Below are 26,924 nucleotides of genomic sequence, written 5' to 3'. Positions count from 1 at the left end.
ATTTTTAAAAATCACTATAATTAATATTTTAATATTATCTAATACATACTTCAATTTCAGCTTTTAACTGAGACACTTCCAGATCTGAATACGATGCCGTTAATGATAAACCAGCGTTGCCAGCTTCCAAAAGACGTTGCTCTAAATTCTGTTTCTCAGTGGTAACATTTTCCTGATGGAAATGCACAATCAGATTTGATTCGATTATAATATAATTGCATTACAAACCTGTTCTAGTCGCGCACGCTCCAGCTCCTTCTGCAGATTGTCGAGAGCCATTTCAGCACGCCTCAACGATTCCATATCTTTCAACATGCGTCCGAGTTGACGACGAGACGCGCGGCTCTGCTGATAGGCCCACCAGCATCCGACTACGGCGCCAAGCACCAGAGTCACCAGCATTCCATCTTTCCAACCGTGACCGCCATCTGGGGCATGTTATTATAATATACGTAAAATAGTCAAAACAACCGCATCGCTATTGACACATTGTTCCCGCGCTGACCTTAACCAACAATCAAGGCTACGCGCAACAAAACTAATGAACGGTGAGCAAGTCAGTATTAGAGAATAATATACGTGAAACTAGTCAAACTAACATAGGTTTGCATCGACGTAGCTTTCCCTCTGTCTCATGATGGATCTTCATCACGCATAGAGGTGTGATGCTCCTCGTCCGATTCAAACGTGACAACTCGTTAAACAGACTTTAAAGATTCTAGTACAATTTGTTCAAACATTGACACAGATGAATATGCAAAGTAACTGTTTCTCATAATATCCTTGAATGAATCAAGGTCATTTTCCATCTTCACACAAAAAACCTTTGTCTCTTTATAAATCGATTATAAAAAACAAACGCACGATATACATTATTAAATCACTTTCACATTTTTATGTTTATTATATATTTTAAAACTTTTCCATACTGCACCATTTTAAAAACCCATTTAAAAACTTGCTCATAAAAGCTACATCGATCGCCAAAGGCTAGATTAGCACTGATGAGCCATGTACTTATCTCATTGTGAACCATTCAGAAACCAGCGTTTCTAAACTTTATTTTTCTCAACAGGTGATATTTTTTTTATATAATAAATGACATCATACATTCGATTTTTTTGTTACAAAATCATAGCAGTTCTATGAATGAGATACTCGTTTTTTTTATTTATTTTTAAATATACCATTCTTCATGCATACTGAAAAAAATCATGCAAATTTATTACGTTCATTGTCACGAATCAGCGATATCATCACGCCATTATATCACAGTAATAATAAAAAATCCGCGTTACGATTCATCTTTTTAGTCTCTCTGCTGGTATAATTACCATAATTAACACAAGCGAATCAAGATGATACAAAGTGAGAAAATGCTATTAATATTCATTTTTATTTATATTGTTGTTTTTTAAGGTCGACTGTAGTGCAAACCAAAAAAATTGAGAAAAACTGCATGATGTTTTTTCAGGGTCAGTATACTTGCAATTTTAATTAAACGATTATCAACATACTGCGACGTTTGAGAAGCACCGAGTCGCATTCGCAAAACGTATACAATCGGCTATTGAAATTGTGCAAAAAAATATGTTTGCTATGGCCATTAAAACACAATTTGATAAGTGTGTGTGGGTATGTGTTTCATGTACAAATTTATCAAAATCCTAATTTATGTAAATTTAATATTAATTTTAAAAAGCAATATTGTAAAATAAAAATGGAGCAAAGCCATTAAAATAAGTACTTTTAAATAGAAAAATATGCAAAGTTCAGTTGAAAATATTATATTTACATATTTTCTTTCAAATTTACACACTGAAAGCAATATTCGCATTTAAAAACTATGATTTTAGTGAAAATGTAACGTTTAATAATTGTATTAATATTAAATCTCTGAACCATAATTAAAACACACACTTCACATGTTAAGTATATCAGAAAGGTTTTATATCTTATCAAATACTTTGTGAATCACAATACATTAGCAGTAATATCGTACAATTTCAACTAGTTTATATAATTTTACTTTAAAAAAATACGAATAGTCTGTGTAACAAACAGGAAGTAGTTTCAGCGCACAGTGCAATTACTAACAATTAAAAAAATTGCAGAAATTAAAAAAAATCATAAGAAACCATCTGTGTTATATCATAAAAATATAATACGTGGCTTTGAAAATAATAAGCTTCAAATCAACTAAGAATTTGAGAAAATTAATTAATCGGGAGATCATGCGCTTGGCTTTAATATGCATAAAATTTTTATCAATTTTTGATAGTTTTCTGGCCAAGTATTATTTAAAAGCCTTTATAGATTATTCTAATATTATTTTTTTATTATGTTACTCTTCGAAGTTTAAGGAATATTATTATAAAATAAAAAAATGACATGTCAAAAAATACCATTGCAAGACAGTTTTTCGCCCACTGCATTACATACGGGTGAAAACAATCAACAACTACTAAGTAAGCAGTGGCACTCTAGACTGAAAGCAGAGAATGAAAATCGGGAACATCTATCATAATAATTATAAACGATCATTACAGCTTATAATCAATAGATGTCACTATGCATTTATTTTATTTGAATTATTCATATACGATATTCATAATCGAGATCAGGAAAATCTGGGAAAACCTAATATGTGAATGTAGATTGGAATTACAGTTATATATAGTAATTAAGAAAACCGCTAGGGTTCATATAGGATTCGAACTCAAGACTTTCAGGTATAAGTCAGCATAAAACTGGTATATCGTTCTGGTTAATGAATTCCACCGAGAATCATAAACCAAATCGCTGATATAATAACATTAGATAGTAAATAACTTCAACTTCTAAAATATTTACTGGAGCAATAATTATTAAATGTTATGTTTTAAAATAAACGGTTAGTTATATTTTAACGCAACACTATGATTTCATCTTTTTCATACGTAGTAATATATACACTACCGGTCTAAAGTTTAAGACCAAACTAATTTTTTGACAATTATTTTAACCCTATGCCCGCGGCTGGTATTTTTGAACGTTATTTCGTGCTTTACTAATATGTGGGGAACACCTATTTATGCCATTAGTTATTTCAATAAATTAGTGTTTTTCAATCTTAAATTATATAAAAAAAAAACATATTACAAGGCTCAAAAGTTCATGAAACATTTAGTGCCCAATGCATACTGTCGATTATCTTGAAGACTTCTATAAGTGTCATGCGCGGTCAAAAGGTTAAAATAGAATAGAAGTCAAAAAATTAATTAAAAATTAACATTAAAAGTTACAGACCCTTTGATATTAACATAACACATTAAACATTTAATTTATTGCCTAAAATTAAATCATTAAGAAGATAATTATAATAAGATTTATTACCTTTAGGGGGGCCGAATAAAACCACATCCATGGCTTTTAAAGCAATCTTCTGCTTATGTATGGGATCTTTGATTCCCAATACTCCGCTGAGATATTGCATATTGTGTACAGCCAATCTAAGATCAACATAAATACATCAATATTACTGTTTAAAAATTGACATTATATTGATAGTAATCTTGTTATTTAATACATTTCGTCATAATTTTACAAAATATATTAAATTAACTCAATATTTCTTTAGTTAATCACCTGGGCAACGTAGCACCAGTGACTTTATGTTGAACGAAAGTCTTCATGTACTGCGGCAACTCTACGTTCTTTTCTAACCATTCGGTAGTTTGCTCGACTGTCCAGTTATGCACCTGAAAGCAAAAAATAACTAAGTTTTAGCCAATATAAGTAAATTAAAATTACTTTTTCATCGGAATTTATCATAGGTAGGCATACTTTTTCTCGATCTCTAATTATACACTTGGCACTAAGCATTAAACATGTGTGTTTAGTTTGCAAGGCGTATATGACAATTTTTAATGTAAAAATAAAACTGTAAAAATGATGTAATAGATACATTTTCTCGCATTAATTAGAACAGTATTTTTATACGGATGCTCGAGTTATAACAATAACGTTGTCTACGCTTGCGTATAACAATGTAACACTGGCCAATTAGGCATCCAAAAATACACCATTGATTAATATACGAACATTCGTATTCGACATGACATTCTCTTTCATAAATACACCATCGACAAATTAATAAGTCGATCGATCAATTGACTCGAGTGCGTTCAATTGACGATACGCGATGTTATATACATACGGTGAATCAAAACTGACTTTATTACTATCATTAACAATGTTCACTTGTATATACTAAATTTTAGAAAATACACTTTGGCTATCGATATCGCTGCCTGTCTCATCTTTATCTCTGACAATATAATAGAGTATTAAATGCTGGAAAAACGCCAAGAAAATCTGGCATAGAATTAAAAAATCAGCATGGCACGATTTCTTCGTAAATGTACTACCGCATGTACATACATAAACTATTCTTCCGAAAGGTTAAAACACATTGTGATGCTTATAAAATATGGATAAATTAAAACATGCGTAGCGAAAAAACCTTGACATTAAGCACACATTTTATATTTACTGATGAAAACAAAAATTCTTATTTCGTTGGGAAAACATACGCTTTCACAGCGAAATGAGAATACAAGACAATTAATTATAATGATTAATATTATGTAGAAAATATAATTCATAATCTTAACTATTTGTTGAAAACTTAAATTTATGAGTTAATTACAAAGCTTAATTACTCACAGCTGAGCTACATTAAACAGTAACATTTTTTTATGATGGGTATATTGAAAACATTCCGTCAATTAACCCATGTTGATAAAGATACAGTACAGAGCACTCACAATAAAATAAATTAGCAAAACATATTCAGATAATTAAAATCAATTTCTATTTTTATAAGAAAATATGTGCAACAATTTGTGTATTCATATTATATATTATATTATTATAACCTCAGATCGAAGCCATGCTTCCCAAAGCTCCTTCGCCGATATGTGCATGTCATCATTGTGATGGAACGCTTGCTGCCTCCTCTCATATCCGGAATCGTACTGCAATTCTTCCCGGAGGAACTGAAAATAAAAATAAAAATCAATATCATCCATCTCAGATTTCTAGAGCAATCGTTGTGCGAACATTTGATCGATTTTAAAAACACGTCACAAGCTTGTCTCATCATTCATCATCAGTAGTACACGATGAACGAATAATTGCTAACGGCAATTAAAACCAGAGAAGGTCGCGGAACGTTTGCTAGAAACTATTTGTCGTCGAAAATCAACGCCTACTAATTTAAAATAGTGAATAATGCAACAAAAATTGGGAAAAGTCAAAAAAAAGCGAAATGACGAGCTACAAATGTATTTTTGGAGTGTCAACGAATCGGTGGGTGTTAGGTTTTCTTTTTCGGATGATGTGATTTCACTCGAAAAGCTCGGAAAATTGGATTTATATCCGTACAAAGTTAATTTCTGCTGACTTGCTCATTCTAAATATTTTTAATTTTTGGAGTACATTAAACATTTTCGAGATTTTAATATATTGACAAATGTCTGTTTTTTAGATTAAAAAATATGCAGTAGTTAGTTATGGAAGACAGCGATATAATACATTTTTTATATGCATGTGCCTTTTCACTTAAGAAACATCCCACATTGAAATCAATCGAGCATAATATTTTAAGCCTGGTAATAGTGGAGTATGTTGTGTGTCACTGTCCATTTTAAGATTGAATATAACTGTTAACAAAATGAAGCCAAAATAATCAACTTGGATCCAAATAATATAATATATAAATCCATAAATTCAACGAATAAAATTTCCTTGATTAAATGACTTTAGAAAGACAAATTTCACAGTTACTAGCGTACGAATTCAGTATTCTATGTATGTATGTATGAAAAAAGAACGTGTTAACTGACAATTTTGTCAAAAATGAAATGTAATATTAATAGCACCAAGTGGCGTGTGTTCTTTTAAATAAATAAACATCGCATGCCAAATGCATCTAGAACATAGAGAACCAACAAGTTAAGAACATGTTAATTGCACTTAATATATAACTTACAGAGAGTGTTAAACTACGAACATGATCACACGTTCTTCCCCTAAATGTGTTTTGACTGCATGTTAACAGGTGTTTTATTTAATCGAAAATAACTTTAGGAAGATACATTGCTGATCGATTCAACTGGAGTTAGCTGTCAAAAAACTAACAGAAATGTATATTAAAGATGTAAATACATAAAATAAAATATACGTCTGTTTTTTCAACATTTCAATTATGATTCCTACAACAAAATTGTATTTTAGTTATAAATTATAAAAAATTGAAAGTAATTTGCAAATGTTTAAATATCTAGAAAATACGCGAATCGGTTAGCGTACTATTGTCTCGTATTTTCAGGTTTAAAACAGATCATTTATGTATTCTCTGTTATTTTATTAATGTATACGATACTAGTTCACCTATCCCTCGATTTGTACGGTAGATAGGTTCCACGAAATATGACGCAAAGCGAAGCACAGGACGCATACAAATATGAAAGATAGGTTTCAGACAATAAATATTCGTGAATATCGATAAACTTAAATAAACATAATGTGACCAGACGTCCTCTTTTGAGGAGGATTATCCTCCTCAAAATTGTTGTCTTCTTTGAACAAAAACTTTCAAAAAGACTATTTTTGAGCTCCCGTAGCAAATTCTCATTAAAAATTTTTTAGAGATGGCATTTGATAAAAATTTTTGAAATGACATTTTTTTAGCTCTCTCTAGATATTTTTTCCTTTTCAAGCAAAACTTTTTGTTATTTTTAAGCTCCTGCAGCAATAAACCTTTTTATTTTTCGAGTCCTCTTTTGATCTGATTTTATTTCCACTTTGATTTTTTATTTTTTGTTTTCTCCTTTGATCCCCTAAAATCTGGTCACATTATTAAGCTCCACGTCAAACTGGTATATACTCGTATATCAACAAAACGAAGATAAAAATTAAACTGGGGTAACCACCGGGACTATTCAGTGATTGTTGTTAAAAAAAGACAATTTTTTGTCAGCGTTATTCAAACGTGCGTAACAAAGTGGACATTTATTAAACGGCTAAAAAGCACTTGCAAGAATGCACTACATGCATAATGCGATGGTCGGCGCCAAATACAAAGGAATGCGTTGTACATGCATAAATATTACATGGTTGGAAATTTTACTGTTTTTTTTTTAATTGTACGCAGATATTTATTACAAAGTAATAGTGTGTTTCTGCTTCGAATCGGCGGCGTTGGACTTCTACTAATTCTCAAATGATATATAAGCTTGACAGGTTTAATGGTATATACGGCTTCCGGCTTGTAATAAGCATGTTTAACCTAACTTGCATCAAGCGGAGTTACGTTTAGTGTCGACCGATACGACTCTTAGAAGCCCCAGAAAGCATAAACTTTTCACTTCCACGTCAGGCCAGGTCCATCTAAGGCCCTCCGCACACGGAGAAACTGTTTTGCAACTCTAGTTGCAAATTCGTTGCATACTAGTCACACACACAACCAGTTTGCAATCAAATTAAAACCTCACACCGCACACGAGCGCAACTGATTCTGGATTATTTTGAGCAAAGTTCTCTATAAGTTTATAGTCACAAAGCTGTTTTTCGCAAAATGTCAAGTAGTAGTTCAGATGAAGAAGACTTTATTGGCTATTAAAAAATTAGAGCAGGGAATATTGATGTCATCCCTATATACAGAGAAATATCAAGTCAAATCTGTTTGTAGCAGCAGAACAACTGAATCAAACAGACAAAAAGTTTATAGCATTCGACAATCGACAATCTACGACTTGGCCGCTTCACTCATTTCTTGAACTTTTTGTGAAGACAAGTGCAACCATGCAGCGCAACTGTTTTGTGACTAGGAAAAAAGATCGCATGCAACCAGTTGCTGACTGATTTGAAATCGGTTTGGTTTTAGTCGACTCGTGTGCGGACACACACTCCTGTACACGGACGCGGTCACCAAATAGTTGCACACGCAACTGGTTTGCAACTTGAGTTGAAAAACAGTTGCTCCGTGTGCGGAGGGCCTAAAGCAATGGTCAGGGAAACCAGGATAAAATACCACAAAGTGGGTATAAATTAAGTGATGTATGAATATATGTACTATTTTATATCAATTGAGACGCAATTTATGAGTGTGCGTGTGAACGCCCTGAAAAAAATACAAGGAATATCGGCCTTTGGAGCAAAACTTAAATATTGGTGACAGGAAGTAAAACAGAAAAAGATAGTTGCCTTTCTAAAGTAAGCTTTGATTCTGAGAGAACGTATGATCTTTTATTGAAATCAAGGACAAAATTATAAGTCATCTAACTAAACTCAAAGAGCAGTTCTCTAATTTCTTTCTAGACTTTGATCAGCTGAGTTGAGTTTCGAAATATTCGTTATTTTCAACCATTCGAATATCGAATAGAAAACGATAAAATATTCGAAAAAATTTGTAGTTACGAAGAATCGAAAAATAGTTTGAATAAAAATACAGGTTCATACACACATAATTTTATGGTATAAAAACACAATAAAAAATATCAGGACTATGTATTTTTATTTTTAAAATAATAAAGCATCGAGTTTTTAATACTTTAAATTAAATCAGCGCTGTCCAACTACTCTTAGCCCACGGGCCATTTTTTCATTTGCAAGTATTTAAATACCTAATACCAAAAAGTATTTTGCTGTTAGGAGCTAAAAAAAAAGGGTATTCAGATATTTCTGTTCGTTTACGGATGCTGATGGGAGTTAAGAAAAGGTCACGTCAGATATTTTTGTTTGTACACCTGTGCCTGGGTAAACGAAGAAAAATGTCTAAAGTGATATTTTATTTAGTTTCCACCAGCATCTGTAAACGAACAAAAATGTCTGAGGTGACCTTTTCTAGCTTCTTTTTCGCGAACCAATTTATTCATTAATGCGAGCCATCAGTTGGACAGCGTTGCTTTAATTTGGTTCGGTGATTATTGAGCAAACCAAAATTGCGCAAACGAAAATTACGCACAACTTTACTCCGATCATAGATGATCAATATACATACTATTTTTATTTTATGATTTTATTTTAAAAATAGTTTACATTTATATTAGTAATTTACATTGGTATGATACTTACATTTCCTATTTTTATACAAATATTTATATTTAGTTGATATAAATACTTTTTATAACAATATTATGACTTACGATAAGTGAGAATCGAATAAAGCATAATTAAACCGAATTTTGATTTTGATCGACAATTATCACTTCTCAGAAGTCAAAAATTCTAGTCAAAAGCAATAAAATCGTGCCGTCGCGATTTTATAAGTGCTCCATGACCTAATGAAAGTTCTAAAACTATAATTAGTTTTAGAATTTTCAGAAGATTAGGTTTGGATTTAAACAGAAACTGGACGTTTCACAATTGACAAATTGTGTTTAATATACATTATAGAGCAGCACATTAGCGCCCATCAGTTAAATTATATTTTCGCTGGTATAGATATAGTATTTATCTACTGGTGAAAATGTATTTGGATTTCACTACTGAAAAGAGAACTTCACTGAAAAATACAGAGGCGGCCATTTAATTTATATTAATATTCATAATTAATGAAATACATCAAATATTCAATAAATATAATTTATCTTAAAATTAGTGTTTTTTTTTAAATCACCTTTATATATATGATATCTTTCAGCATCAACAATGTATCACAAAAAGCTATTGTACATCTTAAGGACTAATTTCGATTAAAATAAAACATTATACGTGATTAATCCTCGTGACGTTATAGACCTATAATAGGGCACAAAATAATAAATATATGACAATTGATTCGTCAACATCAACTTCACGATTGAAAATTTAATGCTCTCAATATATATTGTTTGAATATTGAATTGAATTAAAAAGAGTAATTTAATTTATTTAAAGAAAATATGTACGTAAACGTAAAAACAAAACTTTTTAAATTTAACAAATCACACATCTAGATTTTGAGCGGTTGGCACAGACTGGTCAAAAAATTGCTTCTAAAATTAATCGATGGACTAACTGACGAGTTTTAGTAATTGGACAATTCGAGATAAAATTGTTAGGAATTACTAAATCTTTTTACAGTAATATATTGATTGAAGTATCTCTGAGTAACTAATGAAATAAACTACTGGAAATTTTATCATCAAATCATTTAAAATGGCTTCAGAAAATTGAAAATATTTTAGACATGACGTATGTACATGCTTTTGGACTTTTAAAGGTTAAAGTTAAATGTGATTTAAATTGATTTGAAAGCGATAAAAAAATCAATATCAACCATTGAGAAAAACCGCAGATTCATAATATTAGCTCAGAAATATGGGTAAAATCTGGAATTTCGGCAATTATAGTTGTTTTTCTTCATAATTTTGTTTGCTGGCTATAAATTGTTATGGCCATGGGTTTTAAGATTAATATCTTTATGTTATTTAAACTAAGACAAATTTTGAAATACAAAGAAGGGTAATACATTCTTACACCAAAGAAAAAAATGACTACCTTCGTTTTTGTAATACACAAAGAAATCAAATTGTTCGGTATTTGCTGCGATCTACAAAAAAAATCGAAATATTCCACGACGAATATGAACAAATATTTCACGAATAGTTGGATAAATATTCGAATAACGAATAGTTAAAAAGCGGGCGAATATATTTGTTAATCAAATAATATGATTGGAATGTTTAGATGGGTTGAATGATCTTTGAGAGCAAAGCATCGTTTTGAATGTCAAGAGCTAGTCTTTTAACCTGCACGAGGAAGCGATGAAAAAGCACTGTCATTTTTCATCAAATTATCTATGTGAACGAGGATTTTTTACTCTAATGAACAACAACTAAATATAGGAATCGACAGAACTCCGAATACAGTATTCAAATTTCTTTGAAAATAACATATTTTCACTAAAGTATGAAAAAAAATATTATTACAATGAACCCTACTCTTCATATAAATTGATTATTTAACTATTTTGATTGTATTTATGATAAAAGTTTAACTACGTGTTATCCATTACGTGCACCACTGCCGTTACCGGTAATAAGGGCCTATGAGTCCAACCATTATGGGCGGGCACCCAGCTTGTGACGGCCGGGTGAGCGGTTCCCCCACCCCTCGTAGTACTAAGTATGTTATTGGAGATGCATTAGTGTTTCTCTCGAGCGCTCAGGGAGACGTGCTCTCGCTGGATATTTTGGGTTAATAGCTGAAAAAAAATTAAGCTAAGCAGTCACTAGAATCCCAAGAGAAAACCCGATTTTCTAGACAAGTTGGAGACTGCGTGACGCAGACTACGGCGAGAATAAACAAGTACATATATGTACGCGTTTATTTCTGTCGTATTTCGAGGAAAATATATTCATGAGTTTGAATACTACAATGAGAAAACCACACAATACTTTTTCGCGAAACTATTTATTTGCGCAATTAATATATATTTATGCGAGTTGAATGCATAACTGATTATTTCTGCTCGGTTCTTATATCGGACATGACAATATTGTTCCTACGCTTCGATTGATCGTTTACAGGTAACCGCTCGTGGAAAAATAAACGTGTATTTACTTTAGATTCCGTTCTATAATAGAGGACGAACTTTGCATACTCGCACGGTCACCGATACGGAACAAAAACGACGACGGTCAATTAATATTAGAACCGAGGCAGTGTTTAGTTAGATACGACAAAAAATAAAGACGCCGTACCGAGCCGGGAATAAATGATGTTCAAATATTTACCCAAGATTGCGATCCCTATTATCACACCCGTAGTTAAGCAGAAGCGGATTAAGTATTTTTTGTATATTATTGTGTCGTAAATCGAGAAGAAGCGCACGCGAAAGCCAAGAGAACCTTGGTCTTTGATGTTTTTGCTTGTATTTGGGTAAAAACAGAAACGCATCAAAGGCGTGGAAGCAGGAAATCATAATTTTTTAAGCATATTCTGATAAGACGTTTCGTAAACCATTTAGATGATTTGACACGACATCGTCTATGAAATATGTAGAAGAAAAAACGCCACTGAAACATATCTCGAACGAAAATAACGCGCATTGCGGTGAGATGTATTTGGCGCAATGTTATAAAACATTGCTATTGTATAATATTTGTGCGATTAGACTTTATAAACGCGCTGACGAACTTGACCGAGGCCTTGGCGTAACTGAGGGTGAAACTAACTTTATGACCGCGCGCAAAAATATTTCAAACTTTGACAGAAACCTGACGTTAAGCCAATTTTATGGTTTAACAAATGGAGATGAAAAAAACATATAAATATAATATAGAGAAGGAAGGTACGCGCATTCCCATAAAGCATGCATTAGGGCGCCATGTCGATGTCACATCTCGCGTCTCTTTCTAGCATTCACCCGTCTCTTTCTAGCGTCATCTTGGAGGCGCCTCGCTGCCGCTCGCGCCGACTTTTACTATAGAACCAAACAACCTAACCTTTTTTTAATGATATTGTATTGATTTGTTCTCATTTCGGTATATCTTGTAATTGTCCAGCATCATCCAATCTATGACTAACTGATCCCGCGATCGCAGCGGCGTATGAAGCGACGCCTGTGAGTATTTTTGGAACTGATTTCGGCGCCGGCGTGAAACGTCCTCGTGACGTCACTGTGGCGCTCTAACGCGTGTATTTTGGGAATTCGCGGAAGGTACGTGTGATTGATTCGATGTCTTCCACTTGAATAGATGCTGTATTTAATCCTATGCAAAAATAAAACAATAAAAGGATACTCACGTCGTCAGACTCCGACAGGTCGACGTTGCCGTTGGCGTCGTCGTCCAGCTGCCGATGGAGTAGCTGTATCGCCTCCAGCCCATCTCGATCAGACTCGCTCAGACTGCGTCCTAAACAGATCAGGTCGTCTCCGCATGAATTGCCACCTCCATAAGTGCAAAAAGAGAAAATCAATAAGAACAAAAAGGCAATCAAACAAAAGCGTGTGTGTAAGTAAGCTTCGAACGCATTTCATAAGCGTCGATAACGCACGACGAATCGCGAATAAAAATATGGCGATTTGCATAGTTTTTTAAAACTCAGCGTGACGCCGACAAATGAGTTCGTCATTGTCATTTATGTACGTAAATAAGTGTGCGAAAATCAGTGTTTTTTGTGCGATCTAAGATAGAAATCTACTTATAAGTTGTGCCGTTGTTTACTAATTATATTTACCAGTTTATCATATTTACTACTTTTAGGATAGGTGCTAAATTATTTAAAACTTGTAAATGTGCCACATTCCCTTACCTCTAACCATTAAAAGTATTGTCTGTTATTTTATGTATTGTTATAAAATATCTCAGCACTTAAAATTAAAAGCATATACAGTGGCGTAGCTATGGTAGGGCGGAGGGGGCTGGCCGCCTCGGGCGGCACTTGCTTGGGGGCGGGATATTCGCGATGGAATCGTCTAGTGCATGGTTTTCCAAACTATGTTCCGCGGAACACTGGTGTTCCGCGGGTTCAAAATAGGTGTTCCGCGGAGCCTAAATAGATATTTCACAAAAATTTGGAGTATATTAAAAAATTTGTTAGTCTTGCTAATACATAAAAATTGTTCATAAATCTGATAAAAAAGCTTGAAACTATTGTAATTTATTGCGTTAAAACAGGATTGGGTGTATATTTTTGGAAATATAAATGATTTAAATAAAATTTGCATAAAAATGAATCGATTTTCTTGTACATTAATTTAGTCTGGTTGCTTACAATACAGATTTTTTTCCATTTTGACAAAAAAAAAATATTACAGAATTTACATATTATTCAAAAACTACCCATGGATCTTTTGTTGAAAACAGGAAATTTGACGAAAGAAAGGCCAAATATTTCTACTGATACATCTATCATCGAAGAAGAAAATAATCCAAAAACTGAGAATACAACTGATCAATATTATGCCTAATATAAAAAAAAATGTAATTTAAGAACCCAAAATCATCAGTCATTAGGAGTTTTATTTATTTGAATTTTTATGTTTATTAAATGAATGATATTTCTTTTTTAACATTTTTTATTTTTTATTTTTATTTATACTATTATGAATTACCCAACCTAAAAAATAAGCTAAGTGTTCTGCCAAAGTTTTCGGATTTGCCAAGTGTTCCGTCGCTGAAAAAGTTTGGGAAACCCTGGTCTAGTGTGGTTCTTAACCCTGAAAATACTAAAATTTATGTAAATCTACGAATAGCAAGAGCTTAACAATAATCAATTTATTATTTTAAGAAATGCTGATTTTATGACCCTGCAAAAAAAAATATGTCGGGGGGGGGGGCGGCATTTTAAGGATTGCCCCGGGCGGCACATACCCTAGCTACGCTACTGAGCATATATTCCTTATATGCAAATTAAGCTGAATTTACTAGCCTCGAAATTGTATTGACATTATTTATTTATTACAAATCTGATCATCTTAACTTGACAGGATTTCCCAATTCGAAATTGGCCTTTCAAAAAAAAACTTTTATTCAACATTTAATTTAATTAACTCATACTATAACTATAAATAAAGTGTTCCGGATCCTTATAGTAGTTGCCGAAAATAAGCTTGTTGAGAAGTGAATGGCTCGTGCAAGCGCTGACGTCCTGGCCGCAACGTACAGAAAAAGGGAGGCGATCGCGACTCTCTAGCCCACGGCTGAAAATTACCGCGCATGGATGGATTGTCGAAACCACTCTTTAGAAATTTCAAATAATGCTTCAGTGAATAGAAGCTATTAACAAAAAGGCACTAGAATACAGATACAGATACGACCCGTACTTTCTTTTGTACAGATATTTCAGAACTTTTCTTCGCTTCTCTGTGATTCCAGACAATAGAGTAATATTCGAGGACGCTACTAAGTAGCATATGTATCTTACAAAATAAGAATCGCCAATAAATTGTTAAAGTAACACGCGCTCCGCATAAGGGAGATGCTAAAAGGTAGTTGATTGACCCTTCCACGGTGACTCTTTATGTAAAGAAAGCAAATATTTTCAGGTCATCAGCATATAATAAATATTCTTAAGCAGTTAATGTGAATCGAACATAATTGAACGTTTATTTCGGTAACGTAATAATAATTGTTTTTCTGAGACACGCGGAGCGCGACCAACCGCATCTTCTTTTCATTCCCATATAAGTATTTCGCAAAAAAAAAAACAATCAACACCTTCGGGTCTGGTTTATCAACTGCGGTCGTCTCTAACGAGAGCCCAGGTAGGAAGTAGAAGCATTGATTCGCGCATAGCGTCTCGATGAAAAACTATAAAAGGTACACAAGTTATTGCTCGTATGTGGAAAATACTGCACCTTATTATATTTAAAAATAAAATAAGAATTAAAAAGTTAGATACATCTCATTGTAATAGATGTTAACTTAATAAAGCAAACATGTATTTAACAATAGCCGCTCCGCAAACAGGTTTTATTCCACTGTTATCAAAACGTAGAATTACGCACTGATATTTATGTATACATACTTTTTAGTACATTACTTCTGTACAATTATATAAAACACTTATAGCTACACATTACTTCCATTAGATATATATTTTACTATAGTTATTTGAAAAAAATAATACTAATGAATACTGCTCTTGTATTAGCAAACAAAAATAAAGTGCATCTATTTAGCCCATAATCATTATCAGTGAAAATATCTAAATCTAAGATAATATTAGCATTTATGGTTCTAAATCAAAATCTGTACTATTAGCGCACCGTCGCTCTCACAAGTGTAATATCGCACAATCGCGATAATAACGCGTGAAATATATACACGCCTCATGTCAATCTGTGGTTACCATTTTTCAATTTCATTCCACGCGTTATTGCATTCGCAGTAATCCATTAGCCATGCTCAGGGTTACACAAGATTTCGCATTTATATATCAAAAATAAACTTCACCAGAATCTTCCTCTAATATTAAAAAAAAAAACGTGCACGAAAGACCACATCGTGCACTTTACATTGATAACACGCGGTCAGATTACATTGACCCACGACATACGTAAGATAATATGAAATTTTACCGCACAATAAAAAAATATATAGACATGCAAATTTCAGGGTGATTTGATAGCGAGCATTGTCCTACAAATGAAAGCGTATTTTACATATGTATATGCATAGATAAGACAGTGTAATATGCATCGGTGCTAAGTAGTACAATAGTGAAATATACTGAAATGTTCTAATAGAGACCTCAGATCGTCGAGTGTAAGGTCAAAAAATTCAATGAAATGTTATAATCGATTATTTTTCAGAGGTCGAGCGATAATTTATCATAGCAATAAACTTAGCGCACCATTGTTTTCATTGAAACGTAAAAAAACATAAGGTGCTAAAATCAATTAGATAAAACAAATTTTTCAGTAAAAGGTTTGAATTATGCACATCTTCTTGCGTTGTATTCGAATTGACTATTTAAATAGTTGAAATAAGCCAACTTGTAACATTTATGTCAATCACGAGTCAACAGAGACAGACAAGAGACAATATGTCAATCAAAAAGAGCTTTTGGAAAGCGTGAAAATGAATAGAAACTTTTTTATATGTATATAATTGAAGGGCAACTAATACCGTATGCTTTATCTTATTTATACACACTGGTGATAGTAACTATTGTGCGCAACTAAATATTGTATTTAGTAATCAGGAAATCTATACTACGGTTAGTTACTGATTTGAGGAATTTTTTTAAACAAAACAATTGGTAGTAAATTAATACATAAAATGTTCATTAATCAAACCCGTGTCGCACATAATCGTTAAATATAATACATTCGTTACATACACTATACAATTAGTAAACGCGGATAACAACTGATCGCACAAAAATCCTGTTGATTATGTCATTATTTGAACATTTCTGAGCTGTCAGTAAAGTTATTAATGACACATCTGTTGCTATTGCAGTTGTTTAATATTATTGAAATTCAATAATTCGCGTGCACCTTCCACAAGATTTGCTCTCGAAAACGCTCCTCGACATTGACACAGAAACGGTAACAGAACACCGGGGTACAACGTGACCGTAGGTAGAACGAGATTTTCTTTGAGACACAGGAAATTCAATGCCTTGAACCAAATCTTTCGTAAGAACGTGACGAGTGATTATTGTGGCGTATCTAATATATGCACACATTAATTAGAACTAGAAATGTATGCAAACTTCCGTAAATAGCCAACATTACCATGGGTTTCTAGATATATACGGAACTATTTTTTAATATTGATGTACATACGAGATGTGATGAAAAGTAATAAGCTAACATCAAATTTTAATTAATCTCCTTGGCTAGCGATGCACTTATCCTAACGTTGATTCCATGATTGGAAGCATTTCTGGAAGACTTTCAATCATCCATTGGGAGCCCTGCATTTTCGTCTCAAGGTCATATCATAGCCATAAAGTTCGGATCTGCATCAAGACGATCCTTCAATTCCGTGCAAACTGACACACGAAAGTCAGTCAAAAGTCTGGAAGTCGACTAGCAAGTCACAACTTGTTCAAACTTGACACTGACTATCTCAACGGATCAGGCTATCGGACTTTTTTTCTAATATCATGTTGATTAACTATCGTACAGCATAAACACAATACAGTAATAATGCATTATAAAAATGATAAAAAACTTTTTACAAACAATACAATATTATTTTCAACCTTTTAAAAACGATATAGAAAAAACTCGCTACGCGGCTTGAATTTCAAGTCACACGCTCATGCGCTTTTATAAAGGAAACGCGCATTTTTACAGAGGATTTTTTTTTATTATTATTATTATAATAAGTAAAATATAATTAAGATACCCGTTGCGAGCACGACCTTATAAACAAAATTAAAAAGGTTTAAAAATAATGCCACAATAATATCTAATACTAAAAATAGTTTTTATACCATATCGATTCAATAAATTATAATAGTTAAAATTACAAAACAAACTAGGAAAAGTAAAGTTATATTAATTTACTAAGCAATACAAAAACGCGATGAATCATTGATCGTCGAGGTAGTATATTCGCCAAATCTGACCCACTTTCACTTTCTCGATTCAAGATGTTTATATTTTTTTCGTCTAACAAACTTACATTGATTCGTGTATAGAATGCAAAATAGGAAATTAACTCTTTGTAACGTCTTTCATCGACCAGCTAGCGGCATCATCACACACATTTCAAAATCCATCATGTCCAAACGACGACAATTGGCCGGATGCCACACCGGGTTCGAAATACATACACGTCGTTTTATCCGATCGGAACGAGGGATGACAAATCGTATCGCCGATGACACAAACACGGTTGCGTTCGTTGTCAATTTTGAACGCATCTACAAACTCTGAATTTGTACACCCAGCGTTAAAAAAAAGCAGAAGAACGAATGACTAAAAATCCGGTTATAGGAAATAACAGAACATGACTCATCCAAACACGAAATCCTCCACTTGACAGAGGTGGCACTAATTGTATACATAAACATGTGAAATTTTAACGAATTGTGCGCGATTATCTTTTATCGAAGACCTCGCGGCATGAATGCTTGTTGTTTCTTTTTAACACATAAGGTGCGATAACAGTATATGTTTCTAGCGAATAAGGTAAATAATACACAAGACGAAACGCTACCGAAAAATGTTTATTTACCTTTCGCGTTTCTAGTTTGAAAGCTCAGAATTATTCAGTTAATAACTGTTTTACATTATGGCAAAAATTTCTCAGAATTAAGAATCTTTTCACAGTCTTATTTTAAATTATAAACATTAACAACATGTAGAGATTAAGAAAAAAATATATGTTTCATATTTACTAGTGGAACACAACTACGTAATTATCTTTCCTGTAATGTAAGCAAGACGGCAAAAATATACTAATTATTATAAATAAAAATGTAAGTTTGATCCAAGAAAAACAATCAAATTAACTAAATTTTTTTTAATAAAATTTCTAAGATATTTCAAGGTAAAATACACATAGCAATTATATGTTTTATTACTTACTTAGGGAGTACAAATTAAAAATATATAGGTACTAACGTATCCAAAACAAGTAGATGAAGGTTTTCTTACCCAGTTATTATGACTTATATATTATACAAGGCCAGCTGGGGCTTTTGCGGGACATTTTAGCCGGCCCTATTAATTAATATATTCAGTTGAATCAGGGTTTGAAAATCGTTCACGCTGACTATCCGTTGGAAATGTTATACATTATGAGCAGGCATATTTTTTACTATATCCTTTTTTTATTAGTATTATTTAATACAAAATTAATTTGTAAAGAATATTAGGGACGGACCCAACAAATTATTCCTATCCCATTTCAGAATTCTTAAATTGAGTAGTGATTCTGAAGACTATTAATAGTTCCGCGACTGCCTAGGTAGGAGGTCGAACTTAGCCTCACTCCGCGCAGTGTACTGAAACAACGCCCGACTAGGTAAGTGTCGTAGTTACTAATAGGCCGAAACTCCTGAACCTTATGTAACTACTGACTAGACATGAGTTTAGTTAGCCCTTAAGGCACGATTCCGATGTGTTGGGCAGCACGTGCTGTGCAGCAGCAGATGTGCCGCGACAGCAGACAGACTGGGCAGTTGTCTTATGTTTTCTTTCAGTTCTTGGCTTTGATTTGTAAGAACTACATTTTGAACAATTACCGAGTTTACTAATTTCCGATATATTCAGTCCATGCCAATGCAATAAAATTATATTTGCTCCTTTAGCTTCACTTAATTCGCGTTTTATTGGCATTTTTAAATGTTTATATAATATTCAAAATAAATTATTAAATAAAAAATATATAGACTAATAAAGGCCCAAATTACGCAACTGATCATAACGGTCACTTCAGCGAGACTGAAGAAATAGGCCTTCAATCCCTTTTTAAAACTCTAGTGAGCAATTTAAAAATAGTTCCCAGAAATAAGGTTAAAACTATCTGCTAAAATATTTCGGTCAGACTATGCACTTGTAAAGAGTTACGCACCATTTTAAAAGGCGCCCCATTATTATGTCCAAGGTTGTACATCGCGATTTCGTCATTGATATGTTTTTAATGTTTTTTAAGCACCATTTTCAAAATGATTAGACTCGAGGTAGCTTTTCAGTTTTCAGTTACAATATAACCAAATAAGATTATTCAAATGAGGATGAATACCGAGCTTGGGCGCAATTGGTGAAATCTGGAACGACTCAGTAAATTTTGCGTCATCTTTAAAAGAAAGCTTGTCTTTTAAGATTTCCTTTATTGAAAAAAAACATCGTTTCTACGTCGAAAACAAAACCATCATAGAAAGCTTTGCTTTAAAAAATTGTAAAAAATATATTCAACTTAATACAAAACATAAGCCTCGACAAGATCAATGTGATATTTATGATGTTTTTAAGAATTCAAGTGTAAGTCAAAATATCTTGACAATGTGAGCGATGAACGGTTGTTCATAACTGTCCTTAAGTTTTCATTGTTACAAAGAAATAATGTTGGAGAGTTAGAGTTCACAGTTTCACAATATATTTTTAAAATGATACTAAGGAATACCTCATTTATGGCACGATCGTTCATGTTTGATCGATTACCTAAAGAAATATAGAAGCCGTCTTGAATTCTCAACCTGATGAAAATGCAAATACCTACACCTTTACATAGATACATATCCCAAAGAATAGTAGAAGTCGTATTTATTTGAGTTGGTTGCAACTATTTTAATATACGTTCTTCAGTAGTTTAGCTACTATGTAAAATAAAACTGCACGAGTATCCAACATTTCTAGAAAAAGGACACACAACGAAGGCAGCAGAATTGATTCGTCAGATCAAACATAAACCGATCAAACCTCCTTCTCATTACGAATACAATTCGTAGTAACCTTAATATTATATCTGAATATATGCAATAACGAAATCATAAGAATTTATTTAATTTAAGGTATATCTGCAACTTAAATTATATTTGGCTTAGGGAAGGGGTTGTATCAATTCGTATACCATTAAAAAAAAAACGTTATGGACTTAAGAAATGCGTCAAACACGCATAACACGGGTCAACCAACAAAGAGTGACGCTTTCGTGAGCGGGGCAACTGTTATATTCCGCAACGGAAGGTATCCACTTTATCGACAGTGAAAGCGGTGGATTTTTAAATTGACCTGTAATTTCTTCATCCTTCGATTAAAAAGCACGCGGGATTAAATATTAACTGTAACTTCATAGATAATTCTGCATTTGTCACCTTGTCATCGGGCGAAAATGTTTGGAAAAAAATATACATTTATATGATAATTTCGAATTAAAGCGTTTTTGCACGCTATTATATATTTTTTTAATAGTAATGTAATTCAAATACAAAATGTTTTCGAGAGGTTCTGAACTTAAAAAGCAACATTTTTTAACATATTTTTCTTACATTTGATTCTTTGTTATAGTGCAATAAAAGGAGCTGGACATAAAAGGTTGCGGGTGAGGTATAACACGCAAGAACATAAATCTGACATCAGAGGATGTGTTCGCCCCGGGCGATCAATTATCTCGACCGACCCTGCCGAACAAGGTCCCAGACAGACACAGATACAATGAGAAGGTCGCGGTGATTGAACTGTGAAAATACTTTTTGTTTATTTTTCGATTGTTTTCTCTACGAAGCCCTCTAGGATAGCATCGAATACACTTGGCCAGAGAGCTGCAGCGACGAGCCCCTGTCGGTGACTAACCAGCTCTTTTCCGCGTGCGCGTTCGGAGGTCACCGATTCGAATCCGACTCTTCGCTGGCCGGCTTCTGGCCGACTGGTTTCGGAAGTGCTGCTCCGCGAGTATTTTTGTCGCCAGACTGCTGATCACAAGGGCAGCGCCGTTTTATTTATACGTACGTCGTTAAATTATGCAAGAGGATCATCGCCGCGGGACCTGGCGCTCCTGGGACCGATGACAGCTGTCAATGTGACAGGAGCGTGAAGGAAATGCAAAGAAGAACAAACGTATGGCGCCCATTGATACGCAGTCTCTGAGCGGTCATGCGCGTATAACTCGACACGTGACACGTCGCTGTATAGACAACACTGTGTTCAAATGCGTTTCAGATTGACAAAAAGGTGAGGTGAGAGTTAAAGTAATATACACAAAGGGAAAAATTATGTTCAATCAAGCGTAAAAGTGTTCATAAATCTATCGCTATTGGATGAACATGACCCGAGCGAGTTTGTGATTTTTTTATCTTTCTAGTTCGATGCTCAGAACGCCTTTACATCCATGAAACATAGAAAGAGAAATCGAGAGCTAAATAAAAGCGTCATATAAATCAAATCCTACACAACACAAAAATATACCCACGGGATTCCAAGACTTTCACGAGTAAATTGCTCTATAACCCTTTCATAGACAATAGTTAATACCTAATAAACTGTAGTCAAGACGATCATTTATGGTCACTGTATCATTGTGGCTGACCACCCCAAAGTCAAATCATATAATACAAAAAAAAAAGAAAATGCTCTCTTTAAATGGAATTTTGATCTAGCGTCGTTAAATTAGAGATTCAACCTATGTAAATAGCATAATTCATAAAAATAAGTATGAAAAATGTATTTTGATGAATTAATACACTCATATTATACATAGTAATATTTAAAGTAAATTAACTAATGATTTATAAGCCGTACATTTATTGTAATATAAAAAATAAATATTTTGTGTACAATAGTTCATTAAAAGTTTCGTATTATAAATTGGTTACAAACATGGTCTTGATTGTTCCTGTAGTTAAAAACACCCCGCTTAACAACAGTTGATGTTGGCATAATTGTTAAGAGTGTAAATAGCACGTTCACTGTTTTTAATTATACAAATATAAATGTGTATATAGATATATTTTCAAATTATTTGAAGTTATCCTTGAGTAGTAGTCAAAATTCCACTCTAAGAAAACAAATTTTAGAACTTTGTCTTTATAATTTGCAAAATTAGTAAGAATACTAATCGCTGCACAAATATTCAGTACATTTCGAATAGTCGAAAAGGGCCGAATATAATAAAATATCGAATATTCAGGTTGAAACCTCTACATATAAAATGGCTTTTCGCGAAAAGTGAAGAGACTGCGTCGATTCAGCATTCCCTTTAAGACCAAAATTCCAAACACTAACTGAATTTATCAATTATTTAGTAAATATTTATTTACTTTATGAAACAATTAACAGATTATCCCATTACTCTTTGCGTTTTTTTCCTTACATTAACAGTAACACTCATCTTTTGGCGTTTGTTAACAGTAGTCGTATCACTGATGATATTTAGTAACGGTATATTTTTTGTTTCGATATTTTCAACTCTAAATCAATGGTTTATGAGTTTCAACTCGGTCATTATCAAAAACATCCGAAATGCAATAGGCAGGTATGGCATTCAATTTAGAAAATGTAAAATATGATTCTAAAAATTTCAGTCCGGGAATTTTGACAATAAATATCTACGTAAAGGCGGGTTGTTAGTGAGTATATTGGGGCTGCCATCAAAACAGGTTCGAGATTAACGATACAGAAGCTAGCAGAAAAGCTTAACGTGTCGCCTACATCAGTTTACAGATATTAGAACAATTATATATAAGATTTAAAAAAATAGGAAAAGTGTTTAATTGCAAAATATAAAGAAAATCTCGCGCAGCGAATCTCAATATGACAATAATTAATGATTATAAAAGGATATATTTTTGGATACGAAGGGCATAATTAATTATGAGTTATTGTATTATAGGCAGACAATTACGACAGACAAATAGTGTGCTCAACTAATTCGTTTAAAAGCTACTCAGACAATAAAAAAACACATATCCTTATAAATGAAAAAAGGGCATTTTTTCAATAAGACAGCGCTCGCCCTCGTGTATTCAATAAGACGATAGAAAAATCAATGAATTTTCTTGGGAACTTATTTTTTCACCCACCGTATTCTTCACATTGACATTGCTCCAAAAGACTACCATTTAATTTAAAAAATATTTTACAAAAACGACATTAAAGAATTTATTACCTCCAAAAATATATCATTTTTCGAATCAGATATAAAAAAAAATAATTAACACGTGGAGAATAATTATAGAAAAAGATGGAGAATACATAATTTAGTAAAAGTATTACATATTTTAATTTTTAACTCATTTAACCCGCACCTTATAAAACGCAAAGACTTATGGAACAACCTGATACAAGACTAATTAATCTGAATACGGCATATGTAAAGATACAAGTCAAAATTGAATGGATTTGTTACGATACGAGTAAACAAGCGTAAACTCCAGATTAAAAGTAGGAAATACACGCAATTATTAATAGGATACATTACTAGATGAAAAGTTAATAAGTACAAATACTCGTTATATATGAAAATGAGAAGGCAATATATTATTCAGGGTTAGAATAAATATTAAATAGTTAGAATAAAAATAGCATACAGTCGGAGCAAAAATATGGGACGATCATGTGAATTAAAAAAAATATTATAACATTAGAAATATCTCGCTCGTACCAAAACTGTTGAACAGGTTAGGTGCGAGCGAGCGGAGGCGAGCAAGCGTTGGTCAGAACATTGAACACCTCAACGAATCTATTTCATTGTATGTAGGACGCGAAGGTATTCAAAGTGACGAACGAAGCGGGAATAACGACAGAGCAGCGGCAGAGAGCACGCTTGGCCTTTTCAGTGTTGACACCTGACAATGTTGCGAGCCCAATCAAACATGTTGGCCCTAACACACCTAGATAATGACCATATATCAACATAAAACTGACTTTGATGTTAAAATACAGATCATATAATATGAATACTGGCTATTAACTGTAATAAATACTGACTAAAACAATGACTCTGACCATCTGTTAAGCTAATTCTTACCATTTAATATAAGCTCTGACCATCTAATATTTATTCTCAGTCCCTTATATTGACTTTTTAATACAAATTCTGACCACAACCGTCTTAAAGGTTTGACCAGTAAAATACAAGACATTGTTGATACATGGTTCGCTATACACAATTGATATTTATTAAGTATCGAATCGAAAGCGATTCTGGGAATATCCAATTTATGAAACTCAAAATAAATCAATCATCAAAACGATAAATTGACAATCATTGGCATATTTCAAGAGTTCGCAAAATTTTTGGCACCGGCTTACAGCCCTTTCGATTGGGAGTCGAAAAACACATTATCCTAAGTAAAAAATCACTTTTATTTGTTCTTCGGCGAGAGGCAAAGCGTTGTTTCGCTTCTCTCGTTAAAATCTTGGAACGAACTCAAAAGACTTCATTCAAAAAAATAATCACAAATACCATCAATGAGTCCGTGATGAAAAATTTTCCAACGAGACTATTCGGTTAGATCTTTCCATAAATCGTCGATGAACGTTTTTAGAAATTCCCAAAACAAATGCGACCTTACGACAACAACCCGGTCGCGGAACGCTAGCCGAGACAATGCTCCAGAATTAAATGACCGCAGAACTGGTCCATTCGATATAATAGTGTCATCCGACGCGCACTCGGGGAAAACTTGGCCGCCGAGTGGAGATTCCTGTACTTTCGCCTCCTCTTCTATAGCACTGGCTGAATCCCAACAGTCTACCAGAAGCTGCCCTTCGGATTGATTTTTCGCGTTCGATCGCAGTAGGACAAAGGTCGGTGCGGATACGAACTCGCGGTGGACGCGCCTATCGCATAATAGACAATAGAAACATCTGTATTGAATGTACCTTACAGGTAAAAATAAATCATTGAGCTGAGTGAACGCAAATACGCATAGATAATGAGAATATTTTTAAACTTATTATATTGAACAATTTTTAAAATATTAAGGTCAGAATAGCATAGTTTGTACGGTCTAAATTGGTAACACAAAGGCAACGGGTTCGGGTCCCCGCAACATATTATAAAAATGGGCTATTATTAGAAGCCTTAGCTGAAAAGTAACATTTATTGTTTGTGAATTATTATAAAATACATAATAGTGTATAAATAATTATATATATGTCACCGATTCCCTGACTTTCAATCTGGTGGTTATTACTTACTTGTAAGTATTATTCATGTCTAATTGACTCACCCAAATGGTAATGATACACTCTGTCATAACGCATTGGGCTAACGCTTGTCAGGTTACAACGAAAAAAAACAACATATTACACTACGTTGAATTGTATAGACCAGACTTCATATAAAAATATTTGTTTATTAATGACTCGTGTTTACCCAATGCGTTACGACGAGGTAAACATAATCAACAACTACTAAGCAAGTAGTGAGACACCAGACTGAAATCAAAGTCTGTAAATCAGATGTATTTTATTAATTTTACATATTACAACCATGCACGACCTAGCTCGATTTTATTTAGATTATTCATCCATGTGAAATTAGGAAAATCCTTGAAAGCCTAATTATAAGTATATAATAATCACTGATTCCGATCTCCCAGACACGATAGAAATTGAAAAATAATAAGGTCCATATGTGATTTGAACCTAGGTCTTTAAGCTATTTGTCACCAATTTATACCACTGGTCAATCGTGCTGGTAATTACAAATCTTCCAAAATTACACAGCTAGTGAATGAGATAAACGGGTTCAATAACGAGTTCAGAAAATAAGCGGTCCTTTTCAACGTGTCGTTTGGATTGTCAAAAGAAAATAAACTTTTTTCTCTCTTGGTATGACACACTTAATCTTACGCGTATACATATAACAATTATGTGTTTTACATTCACTTATATGATAACACCCACCAGACCGTTAGAATTAGTGATTCTGATTAGAAAGGAATATGGACGCAAAATACAATACAATAACACTGAAGAGTACCGCGGTTTTAGTCTTGGCCTGGTTAAAAATAACATTCCGCCGATTTTACAAAGC

At 33.2% G+C, this 26,924-nt stretch overlaps 1 protein-coding gene across 3 annotated transcripts in view; it reads right to left on the bottom strand.

Moving 5' to 3' along the window:
* Stim (stromal interaction molecule) overlaps positions 1–26,924 on the bottom strand; it is a 41,083-nt gene that overhangs the window by 6,537 nt on the left and 7,622 nt on the right. The window contains exons 2-7 of one of the 3 annotated variants that reach the window (XM_088196653.1): positions 12,778–12,923; positions 4,920–5,039; positions 3,628–3,740; positions 3,376–3,491; positions 229–428; positions 50–172 (exon numbers count right to left, since the gene is read on the bottom strand). In XM_088196653.1, the coding sequence (XP_088052779.1) occupies positions 50–172; positions 229–428; positions 3,376–3,491; positions 3,628–3,740; positions 4,920–5,039; positions 12,778–12,923 (818 nt within the window). Of the gene's footprint in view, positions 1–49; positions 173–228; positions 429–599; positions 1,004–3,375; positions 3,492–3,627; positions 3,741–4,919; positions 5,040–12,777; positions 12,924–26,924 lie in introns of those variants that run through there. The other 2 variants (XM_088196654.1, XM_088196655.1) reach the window with 2 other exon arrangements.

This window comes from Plectrocnemia conspersa, unplaced genomic scaffold (genome assembly GCF_051122295.1).
Source record: "Plectrocnemia conspersa isolate PC_06_02 unplaced genomic scaffold, ASM5112229v1 ptg000011l, whole genome shotgun sequence".
NCBI classification, from domain to species: domain Eukaryota; kingdom Metazoa; phylum Arthropoda; class Insecta; order Trichoptera; family Polycentropodidae; genus Plectrocnemia; species Plectrocnemia conspersa.
Note: the sequence above shows the minus strand (reverse complement) of the source record. Positions and strands in the feature narration are given on the sequence as shown.